The following is a 12,485-nucleotide window of genomic DNA, read 5'->3' on the forward strand; positions in this document are numbered from 1 at the left end:
GCCCCTTTGTCTTTCCTCCAAATTAATTTTGCTCTTCTCTTTCTAGATTTCATTCCCCTGCTCTAACTGGATTTTCCTTTATGTTTTTCCCCTTCCTCATTCCCATCCTTTCAGCGTTTTTGCCTGGTTCTCTGACTGAGTATCCCTGTCCTATCGCTTTTCTCAGCAGCCATGTTTTATCGTCTGTTCTCTTCTTCTCAGTATCCCTGTTATCATCTCCTGCTCTTCAACACTCCAGTGGCACAACGTATTCTGCGCAAACAATTTTTAGCCCATGTCGTTTGGAATATGTACAGCCGATACCGATATTGATAAAAGAATAGCTTTCTTGAAGTTGCACTTTCCTGACGCAAGATGGCGACGTATCACCACGGCCTCTCTTTCCAGCAGTGTCCGTCTTGTTGTTAGGTTGCTTTCCGGCTTCATGGCGGCGTTGGTGCAGAAGCGCTGGGGCTGAAGCCGAGGGATGAAGCGAGACAGACGTAGGGGGCGTGCGGCTTCGGAGCGGAAGAAAAGAGTTCGGGTGGCGGCGCCTGAAGGGATTAGACCTGTGGGCTGCAACGTGCAATTGGGCCGAGAGGAGCGGATCCAGGGTGAGAGTATAGGGAGACACAATGTACGATGGAGTCGATGGAGACAGTGGGGTCATTTATCAACACTGGGCACATTTGCCAATGGGCAGTAGTAACCAATGGCAACCAATCAAATCTCTACATTCATTGTTCTACTTGCAGCTGGCTTTATAAAGCTCATCACTGATTGGTTGCTATTGGTAACTGCCCATGGGCAAATTTGCCCAGTGTTGATAAATGAGCCTGAGTGACTGACAGTGGCCAGTCTTGCTGCAAGCCCTGATTTGAGTGGCAAAATGAGTCTGCAAATGTGTCCTTATAAAGTAGCTCGGGAAATATTTGCTTTAATTATCCCTGTTGCTGAGGGGCAGTTTCTCTGATTGCGAGCTACGGGGTGTATTTAAGTTAAAGTAAATAACACACATTCCCCCCCCCCCCAAAAAATGACTGGAAAAAGAAAATATTGCAGCATTTAGTGGGTCTCAGTGTTTTGGGACTACACTATATTATTTTGTTTTAATGCAGAAGGCTTCAGCATTACACTCGCACACCATGTTTGGGCTGCACAATCGATTTATCTACTGTGTAACAAGCAATTATATGAAACCGCAAATATGTTGTGTAATAAAGTGGCAATTGCAGTTATTGTGCTGTAGCCTAAAACTGGCCTCAGACGCAAAGATCCGAATCAATACGAATCAACGTACGATCTGACTTTCCCATCTCCCGACCTGCCACTATCCATAAAGATCAAAGTCTTGCCATTCAGAAGTAGTAAAAGAACAGATCAGCCGATGTTCTGCCCCTACAATCGTACGATAGTTATGTCTGACAAAGCTAGTGACAGTCTCCCACTGAAAATCGTACAAACGGCAATACACGCAGAGATATTACCCGACAGAAATTTTCTAACCTGTCTGATCGACCGTCGGACGAAAAATGTCGGAACTCTCCACACACGGTCCCAATATCGTACGAATCCTCGACTCGTACGATCGTATCTTTGCATCTATGGCCAGCTTAACTCTCAGCAGTTCCCATTTGTGTAGCATGCTACTGCTATTTGCTCAGCTTGGAACGATCACCTTATTTGCGACTTGTTTAGCTTGTTTTGTTTTCCTCCATCAAGGTGGTACAAATCCTTTTTTGTGTCCATTCCCTTTAAAATTATTCCCTTTCTTTGGCTTCTGTTGGCTCAGGCATTGGCAAGACTCAGAGCAGTGGCTACTGCCGTCTCTGTCACGGTAAGTTCTCCTCTCGTAGCCTGCGCCATGCTTTTGGGAAAGTGCCAGTGACAGGTCTGAGCTCAGAGAAGCAGAAACGCCTGGACCATGTGTTCTTTGCTGACTTCCATCAGCTGCTGGGGGTGTCTGTGCTCCAGGAACCTGAGCTGCCTCAGTTTGTGTGCAAGCACTGCCATGCTCAGTTCTACAAATGTCGAAGTTTGCTGAGGACTTTCATTCAGAGAGTGAACACGTCGCCTACCAAACCTCATGGCAACAAATCTGAGTGAGTGTTTATCTGCCTTTTTATAGCGTCTCTTCCTGACACTGAGAAATAGCATGTTGCTTTGGAATGACACAAAATAATGGGAGCGGTGTTGGGACCTGAAGGTTAAAGCAGCTCTCCTGCCAGTGTCATCTCTCAGTATACTGTGTTGTTCAGCAAGATGACGAGACAATGCTAACATTTCCTTACTTTATAAATACTCCTTACTTTATTTCATTATTATGTACAAGGTCACTATGTGCATGAGTCATTCTTTCAGGTAAGCCATAGAGATTGGGTGTGCGAAGAACTTAAGCGTTTCGTGCCCCACAAGCTGGGCACTTCCTCAGAGTTCAGTGAAAGTGACGTCAAAAAACGTCACTTTCACTGAACTCTGAGGAAGTGCCCAGCTTGTGGGGCACGAAACTCGTTAGTTCTTCGCGTCACTTTCACTGAACTTTGAGGAATTGCCCAGCTTGTGGGGCACGAAACGCGTTAGTTCTTCGCACACCCACTCTCTATCTACCACTGTGTATGTTTAAATAAAGCCGCATATTGATATTAATCCTACCGCCTCTCGTGGATATGTCCGTCTGCGCTGCCAGCGGGTATTTCTTCTACATGAATCCAAGTACTCGGCTGTAAGCCTTCATTATCATTTTGTTAATATGGGTAAGAACCATAACACCAGCTGACCAGAGTGTCCCTTCGGTGATTAGCTGACTTGCAGTATGACCTGATGTTGGCTTCGGGCAAAAACATTAAGATAATTCTGATTCGACCCAGCACATGGCGATCTTGGAAAAAGATTATAGTTCAATATAGAATATTTCTGCACCTCCTTTCCTATGGTGCTCCTGCCTGGCGGTACAGAACTCCCTAGACAGTCAGCACACGCCAATCATATACAGATAAAGCATTGGAAGAGAGTCGCACAAAAAACATATTTCTTGGAGGTGGGGAGCTTACCCCCTTATTTTTCACCGTGGTGAAAAATAAAAGGGGTAAGCTCCCCACCTGCAAGAAATATGGTGTTTGTGCGACTCTCTTCCAATGCTTTATCCATATAATCTGGGGAACGATCTCACCAAAAGAGCAGTTCTTACCACATTCCTACCTTTACCCAATTTTAAGTTATCCATATAATGCAGATATGGAAGGTCAGCTAAAATTTACTGTTTGCTATGCACAAATCTATTGTGATGGTTGCTTTCATAATAGACACAGTAGTATAGCATGAGTAATACTTTGTAGCTATTTATCACCTCTTGCAACTTTAACTTCTCTTTTTGTTGTCCCAACAGCAAAATTCATGTCATCAGTTCTACCACAGGTCCCTGTACAGGTAAAACAATAACTTGTACTCCTTCCCTTTACGTTCATGTGTGTGCAATAAATAAACAATTATCTACAGTAGAAGTGTGGACTATATAAATACCCGTGTTTAGGCCCATAATACATCAATATGCACTTATGTAATATGATTTCATTAAAGTTTTCATAATGGCTTGTTTTTGTATGGTTGATCTTTATTGGTTTTTATTTTCATAATGGCTTGTTGATATTATTTCATACGCTAACAAGTTAAAATTTAGTATGAGCGATTACCCACAATACTACCCAGAGTTGTAATTGCTTTTGCTTGCATTTCTAGATTTAATAACCTCAACTGCAGAATGTCTACACAGCCTGGTGAGCTGGACACACAAACATGCAGGAGGCTGCTCCTTCCTACCTATACAACAGAGGGTGGTGTCCACACAGTACTGTGGTATTGTACGAGTAGTGTGGGAGTGCGACGGGGGTCATGACTATATCATGGAACCAGATTCAGATTGCATCTCTTCTTTTGCTCAACCACAAAAGGAAATGAGCTCTGATCAGAGTTTAAGTGGCAATGGAATACACCGTATTAACACAAGGACTATACCTGCTTCAAAGTACAATCCTCCTGACTGTATAAACACTGCATCTGTGCACCTTGATACCTGTGTGGTAGAAAATCATATCGCGCAAAGCAGACCACCTTCTCCACCCTTGGCTGCTCCAGACTCATCACAAGGTAAGATTACCTGGATTAGCCGACCATACCTAAAAAGATCCATTTAGAAAGGTCACCAGATCAGTGGATCTTTACCTAATTCAGTCACATGCATGGTGGGTAAAACTCAGCTAATTCAAACCTTTGAGTTCTCAGGTCAATTCTTGGATCACCATGGTGCTAGATAAATGTGGTTGGTCTCATAATGGGTACACTGACCATTGGTTCTTGGTTTATGGGATTTTTGTTCAGGTTTAATTAATCTCTGAATAACCCCCAATCAATGGTCCTGTACACAAATTTAGTCAGTACTGACCATATCAGTCAAATGTAAGCTGACGTGAATGAACACAGAGGCAGATTTCACAGAGAAAATGCATACTTTACTTATTTATTGCTGAAATCCACGTGACAGATCCCTGCATATCTTTTAGAAGTCACTATCCAAAATTCAGTTACGGTTCCACACTCCTTCTACCTGTGAATAGACCTGCTAGAAGGTGTAATGTCATTACATTACCTCCATGAAAAGGAAAGTTATAATAAACATTATCTATTAATAACTGAATGCATTTTTTTTAGGTCAAGACTGCAGGAACTCTACTCTTGCTTCCAAAGATCTCTCCAAAGAAGAGTGCAGCAACCACTCAGATGGGTGAGGGCATACCCACACATCTGAATATGTTCTTGTCAGTATACACAATGACACTTAAGCAACTTACGGAGCTGTATGTGGGATCATAGTAAAAGCAGAGCTGTTGTGGCTGAGGAGTTTGCCAAGTGTTGCTTTCTTTTGTACAGAGATTTCCAGACCCAGGAGGAAGGGGAAGAACCTGGACAGCAGCCGTCCTCAGATGACTCCTTTGAACCATGCATAGAAAAGAGGTAATTTCAGTAGTTCCCGTTCCTTGTATTCCTTCATAATTCATTTTTAAGGAAGAATATCTCCACTCCTTACAAGACAATAAAATAGCACAGTATCTTACTTTTAAATGAGAGAAAAAGAAATTGTGTGTGTTGGGGGATTATTTTATTGATATAAAGGCAGCTCTACACTTTTGCTATTGTTCTTATCTTTATAACTTATCACTTTCCTCTGTTTACTTAGACTTCTCATTCCTACAGGCCTTAGCAGTAGAATGAGCTAAATGATATAATTAAAGGGAAAGCATAACCCCATGGTTGTTTTTTAAGAATTGTTTTAATATTGGAGAACACCTGGTAATAAGCTATGAAAAGAACTACAAAATTGTGCTTGCTATGGAGAAACATTGGACTTCAAACTTCCTTATACTTATATTATTGATACAGTGATGTGAGTCCTCATAGTGCTCCTTATGAGTATGTCAAGAATATTCACCTGGAGACTCAGAGTTTACAGCATCCTTTTGACATGGTGATGCTGACTTGCAAATGCTAATTAGGTCTTCTGCTTACAATAAGGAGTAAAGACTTTGTTTCACTCTTTGTATGGGTACTGGTCAGAGAATGTGACATTTTGATATTTAACTGCTATATTTGTTTTGCTTTCTTCACCATTCAGGATCACTCAAAAGAAAAGAGAACCTAGAAAGTCCCAAAAGCCGGCAGAATTCAAAGAGAAAAAGAAGCCAGGTCCTAAACCAGGCTGGAAGAAAATTAAACGGGAACGGTGAGTGCTGCATACCTCTGTTTGATAAAACTGGAACTCTACTCCAGGGAGTGACAATTGTTTGTTTGCGTTTGTTTGTGTTTGATGTGTTGACTAGGTTTTTCTTTCATACTATTGCAGGGAGGAACTGCCTACAATTTATAAGTGTCCATACCAAGGCTGCACAGCTGTATACAGAGGTGCTGACGGTATGAAGGTAAAAGGGGAAACCACTTGTCATGCCAATGGAAAATGTAAAGTCTGTTAGCCAGTGGGTCAGACCTGTACCTGCAAATTACCTTTTTACTGAAACACAACTTCTTCTTGACCATGCCATAAATGGGTTTCTCTTGCTTTTTCCCTTATCCCACCCCACAGAAACACATTAAGGAACATCATGAGGAGGTGCGGGAGCGACCATGTCCACATCCAGGCTGCAACAAAGTTTTCATGATAGATCGGTACTTACAGAGGCATGTCAAGCTTATTCACACAGGTGAGCATAAATATTCTCTCCTGTGAACAGGATGCCTTTAATTTGCCCAGTGCTGCATAAATGTCAGAACATCCAGAGCAAAACCTGAGAATAAATTCACTTTTATTTGCAGAAGAGAGAAACCACATCTGTGACCAGTGTGGACAAGCTTTCAAGCAACGGAAGCACCTTTCTGTGCATCAGATGAGACACTCTGGTGCAAAACCTTTACAGTAAGTACAGTCCTCGCTCTCCCATTACTTATAGAAAGCACAGAGGAACTAAACCCAAATCTCGGTGCATAATGAAAAGAAAATGTGCTTCTTTATAATTTAGATCCTACTTATTTGAGCACTTATTTTCTTAATGGTGAGCATGTCTCAAATGGAGTACAAGGCACAGTCAGTACAAGACTATATTTAGGGTTGTATCTGTAGGAAATTGAAGCCAGACTTGTGACCATGACATGCATGGTAATTTCTGCTTGACTTAAAAAGCTAGAGTAGATTAAGTGCAAAATGGGAAAATATATTGTTTAATGAATAAGACTAATTGTAAATGGTACAACTCTCTTTATTGTATAAAGTAATTACTATCCTGAAATAATTTAGATACATTTACACATTTCTTTCAGATTAAAGAGTATTTTAACTTTCCACATCATTTGCACATTATACAGATTCAAAATGCATTTCAGGTGCAGTTTTTTTTATCTAGCTCAAAGAAGTATGCACATGCAGTAAAGTATTTTCAACTTCACTGAAATGTATATTAGAGTCAATAAGTAGGAAGGGAGAAACTTACTTTAGGTTGTAACACCTTCCCCTTTAATAGTAGTCTTGTGCAAAGGAGATATAAACCCAACAAATTAATTCATGTAAACTTACCCAGTGAATTTATTAGTACTTTTGCAGTTGAAATACATTTTCTGCTTTTTTTTTTTTTTTTAAATATTTTTTATTGTAAATATTTTCCATTATAACATCATTTCTGTTGTTACAATTGCAAATACATATAACGTTACATATCTCCAATAAACATAATATATGTTACAATTGTCATACTCATTATTTCTTTTCATGAGTCTTATAAGATGCAGGTATATCACATAACAAGTTATACATCATCCTGTTACATAGGGAATAAGGGTGGGGGGAATGCAACTGTGCATAGAAAGAAAAAGAAAAAAAGGGGGGGGGGGTATAATCCTTCCATTAACTACACCTAGGGGAACATTTATCAAGGGTCGAATGTCGAGGGTTAATTAACCCTCGAATTCGACCCTCGAATTTAAATCCTTCGAATTAGAAGGATTTAGCGCAAATCCTTCGATCGATCTATTCGAACGATTTTTAGCGATCGATCAAACGATTTTTCTTCGATCAAAAAAAGGTTAGGAAAGTGCTGGGGAAGGTCCCCATAGGCTAACATTGTACCTAGGTAGGTTAAAACTGCCAAATTATGTAGTGGAAATATTTTTTAAAGAGACAGTACTTCGACTATCGAATGGTTGAATAGTCAAAGATTTTTAGTTCGAATCGAAGGTCATAGTAGCCTATTCGATGGTCGAAGTAGCCAAAAAAATACTTCGAAATTCGAAGTTTTTTTCATTCGAATCCTTCACTCCAGCTTAGTAAATGTGCCCCCTAATGTTACTTTGTCAGTATAATATTAGTACAAAACAATAAATAATATTTCCAAGTATTGTTGAATAAACCTTCTGATATGATAAAGTATTCCGGTCAAATCTATTTGGGTAGCGATATTGTATCCAGGGATTCCAAACCTTTGTGAACTGTTCCTTTTTATCTAATGCTATACTAGTTAATTTTTCCATGATAAATACGTTATCTATCCTATTGACGTCTGAAAAAGCCAAATGTGGGGTTAACCAGGCTTTTGCGATAGTCTGCTTAGTTGCGGTAAAAAAATGTGTGATTAATTTATGTTGTGCCTTATCTATTGTCAATTTTTTTTTTATTTAGTAAAGCTTCTTCTGGGCATTTAGGTATATTTACTAACAATACAGAATATATTAACTCCCCATTTCCATTTGGCTATGCGAGAGGGTACCAAATACTATCTGCTTAAAACTTTATATGATGTTTCCTGTGCTAATATATTGATGGAGCTATGCATGGTATTTGAGAAAATAATTTGCCAATTTTGCTCATCTAAAGACAGTGACAATTCTGTCGTCCAATTTTTGACATATTTCAAGGTTGTGATAGATTGGGTATTAGTGCATTGCCTATATAGATAGCTAAGAGCTCCCTTCATTTGAGGACGATGTAGACACATTGTTTCCAAATAAGTAGGGGTAGTAAAATAAATTTTTTTCTGTAGAGCAGTTATAAAATGCCTTATTTGGTTATACCTATAGGTCTCTTGATTGGGGATATTATATCTATCTTGTAATACTGTGCAGCTAATGATTTTATCATGTAGTAAGTAATGACAGATATGTCTTTTGTCTACCCACCAATTGAATTGTCTAGGTTCCATTCCTGGTAAGAAATCAGGATTGTTAAAAAAAGGTGCTAAGGGTTGATGTTTTGATAACCAATTTGGTTTAGTATATATAATACGCCATATATCAAGAGTGTGCTTTATTGTAGGCAAAGTTTTAATTTTATGTGGTATTTGTTGAGTCCATAGAATATCTCCAAGGTAATTACACTGACAGATCTTGTTCTATCAACACCCATTGTGGTGGCTGTGAACATTTTCTACTTTTAGTCGTTTGAGATTAACACTATTCGATTGCCAAAACACTTGCAGAGAATTAACAGCCTTAAAGGGGTTGTTCCCCTTTGATTTAACTTTCAGTATGACATAGAGAGGGATATTCTGAGACAATCTGCAATTGGTTTTCATTTTTTATTATTTGTGTTTAGATATTTAGCTTTTTATTCAGTAGCTCTCCTGTTTGCAATTCCAGCCATCTGGATTCTACGGTCCAAATTCCCCGAGCAACCATGCACTGTTTGAATAAGAGACTGGAATATGAATAGAGGACCTTACTAGAAAGACGAGAAATTAAAATGAGCAATAACAATAAGGGGCCGATTCATGAAGCTCGAGTGAAGGATTCGAATTAAAAAAACTTCGAATCTCGAAGTGTTTTTTGGGCTACTTCGACCATCGAATGGGCTACTTCGACCTTCGACTACTACTTCGACTTCGAATCGAAGGATTCGAAGTAAAAATCGTTCGACTATTCGACCATTCGATAGTCGAAGTACTGTCTCTTTAAGAAAAACTTCGACCCTCTACTTCGGCAGCTAAAAGCTACCGAAGTCAATGTTAGCCTATGGGGAAGGTCCCCATAGGCTTGCCTGAGATTTTTTGATCGAAGGATCAAGGAAGGATCAAGGAAGGATTATTCCTTCGGTCGTTGGATTAAAATCCTTCGAATCGTTCGATTCGAAGGATTTAATCGTTCGATCGAAGGAATAATCCTTCGATCGCAGGATTTGCGCTAAATTATTCAAAGTCGAACGATTTTAGTTCCTAGTCGAATATCGAGGGTTAATTAACCCTCGATATTCGACCCTTCATACATCTGCCCCTAAATGTGTAGCCTTGAAGAGCATTTGCTTTTTAGATGGAGTCAGCGACGCCCATTTGAAAGTGTCAGAAGAAAAAGGCAAATAATTATAAAACTATAATAAATAAATAATGAAAACCAATGGAAAAGTTGCTTAGAACTGCCCTTTCTATTACATACTAAAAGTTTACTCAAAGGTGAACCACCCATTTAAAACCAAAAATGAAAGACTTTAATATTCTCTTAAAAGTGTCCTCCACCCAAAAACCCATGTTATACATATTGAAAGAAGATATTCTTCTAAGCAACTTTCCATTATACTTTCACTTTAAATGGTTTTTAAGTTTTTTGTAATTGCAAATTGAGGCAGTATTTATTTTTGTATCCCTTTTTTTGTTTTGTTTTTAAATCTGTTTTTTTTAATTATTTTTTGCTTTTTTTTTTATATAATTCAGTTTTTATTGATTTTCTCAACAAAGAAAAAAACAGGTACACATCAGCATTTAAATCTGTTTTAAGTCTGTTCTTCTCTAGTTGCTGTCTAGAAACATTGCATTAGGAGTCAGAACCAGGCGTGCACAGAACGTAAAAAGTCAGGCACTGCTATTTATAGTAATTACATATATTACAAATGTAAACCAATTGACTAGTGTAAAGTCGCTGAAAATTATATACGGGTAAAGGATCCCTTATCCGGAAACCCAATATCCAGAAAGCTCCGAATTACGGAATGGCTGTCTCCCATAGACTCCATTTTATCCAAATAATCCAAATTTTTACAAATGATTTCCTTTTTCTGTGTAATAATAAAACAGTAGCTCGTACTTGATCCCAACTAAGATATAATTAATCCTTATTGGAAGAAAAAACAGTCTATTGTTTTTATTTAATGTTTAAATGAATTTCTAGTAGATTTAAGGCATGAAGACCCAAATTACAGAAAGATCCGTTATCCGGAAAACCCCAGGTTCCGAGCATTCTGTATAACAGGTCCCATACCTGTATTGTTTTCACCAAGCAAAAACATGAGTGTAGGATCCATTCAAGGATTTGAGGGTGCAGACATGCATATAAGTCCTTAATATCCTTGTGTCGAACTAAGCATCCAGAACTGCTGATTTAATAGCAGAGGTAAAAGCTAATACATCGGAGCAATAATTTTAGCTCTCATCAGTATTCAATAAATTGGAACGTGGTTTTCTGAGAGCGCAGCAAAGTGGAGAAACCATCATAGTCAGGGCTCTTCGTGTTTTTTTATGCATTTACAAACACATGTTGTGCATTTATATTTGTTTTTTTTAATGCACCTAAGTGCATTCTTCTGTGTTTAAATTAAACTTTCTAGTCAATTGTCTTTGAATGCACATCAAGCACAAAAAAATGCAGCGTGTGGCATCTCAAAAAAAACATTGAAACACAACTGAACATTCATGAGCACAAAGAGACAGAAAATAAGGGACTCATTGTGTTGCTCAAATGCATTAAATAAAAACACCCATGTGTAGGAACCCAAGGGTGAGAATGGTTATGAGAATAAATTAGTGATCCATTCGGTATTTAAAATTGGACCAGGCAATGTGTATCGATCCCCCCCCCTCTTATTTGTGTGTAATGCTTAAAGTGATACGGACACTGAAAAGCTACTTTTTAAAATATGAATATACATTATTAAAAGTTACCTATGTGTCATGTTGATCGGTTTATGCTGAGAGGTTAGTTTTTTGTAAGTTATTGTTAGTTGAAGTTTCTAAACCTGACTGTTTTGCCAATCTGACTGTCCCATCTCAGCCTGTCAGTTAGAGATTCTAATGCTCACGGACTCCTGCTGCACAAATATGGCAGCCCCCTCATACAGGAACATGGGGCACCAGACAGGAAATGGAAAAGCATTGTGTTAATACTTTATGGCAAAGATATAAGTAGCTTTCAAAGGCAATATTATGATAGATGTAAAAAAGAGTTTAATTTCTGGTGTCAGTATCTCTTTAAGTGAAATCTTGTCTCCATAGATGGCCAGAAAAAAAACTAACACGTGGTGTCTCTACAGGTGTGAAGTATGTGGCTTCCAGTGCAGGCAGAGAGCATCGCTAAAGTACCACATGACCAAGCACAAAGCTGAGGCAGATTTGGAGTTTGCCTGTGACCAATGTGCGAAACGCTTTGAGAAGGCCCATAATCTCAATGTACACATGTCTATGGTCCATCCACTCACACAGAGCCCAGCCAAGCAGCCAGAAACAGAACCAGACGCCCACTCTGGGACAACAGAAGAACAAATATTGAAACCAGAACGGACGCAGCAGCCCCCACCCTGAAAAAGCGAAACATACAAAACATTTTATAAAAATAATTTTTGTAAAGTTTTATTGTTTGTAAAATAAGGCATTGTCACATCTTGTTTTTATCTTGGTTTTTATAGTGAACAAAAGGATTAAACAGTCCCGATTCAATGGCAAAGAGACTTCTGAGAATTTATTTTTATGCTTGATACTAACTTAAAACGGACAAAGGCACATACTGTATTTCATTGTCATTTGACTGTTAAAGGAGAAGGCATTTTATTGCCAATAGATTAGCTGCAATAGTGCAAGCTAGAATGCTATATTTATTATGTAGAATGTTTTACCATACCTGAGTAAAAAGCTCTAGAAGCTCTCTGTTTAGGATAGCAACTGCAGTATTAGCTTGGTGTGACATCACTTCCGGCATGAATCTCTCCCTGCTCGCTT

At 38.8% G+C, this 12,485-nt stretch overlaps 1 protein-coding gene across 1 annotated transcript; it reads left to right on the top strand.

Annotated features, from left to right (window-relative positions):
• Positions 1–414: 414 nt before the first annotated feature.
• On the top strand, positions 415–12,213 carry znf276.S (zinc finger protein 276 S homeolog; the record flags this gene model as incomplete). The annotated part of the gene is given in 11 exon segments (NM_001096976.1): positions 415–593; positions 1,772–2,081; positions 3,365–3,405; positions 3,715–4,122; positions 4,684–4,756; positions 4,903–4,986; positions 5,645–5,752; positions 5,873–5,948; positions 6,110–6,227; positions 6,340–6,439; positions 11,804–12,213. Coding segments are annotated over 11 exon segments (1,713 nt in total). The 3' UTR covers positions 12,072–12,213.
• Positions 12,214–12,485: the final 272 nt, after the last annotated feature.

This window comes from Xenopus laevis, chromosome 4S (genome assembly GCF_017654675.1).
Source record: "Xenopus laevis strain J_2021 chromosome 4S, Xenopus_laevis_v10.1, whole genome shotgun sequence".
Classification (NCBI taxonomy): domain Eukaryota; kingdom Metazoa; phylum Chordata; class Amphibia; order Anura; family Pipidae; genus Xenopus; species Xenopus laevis.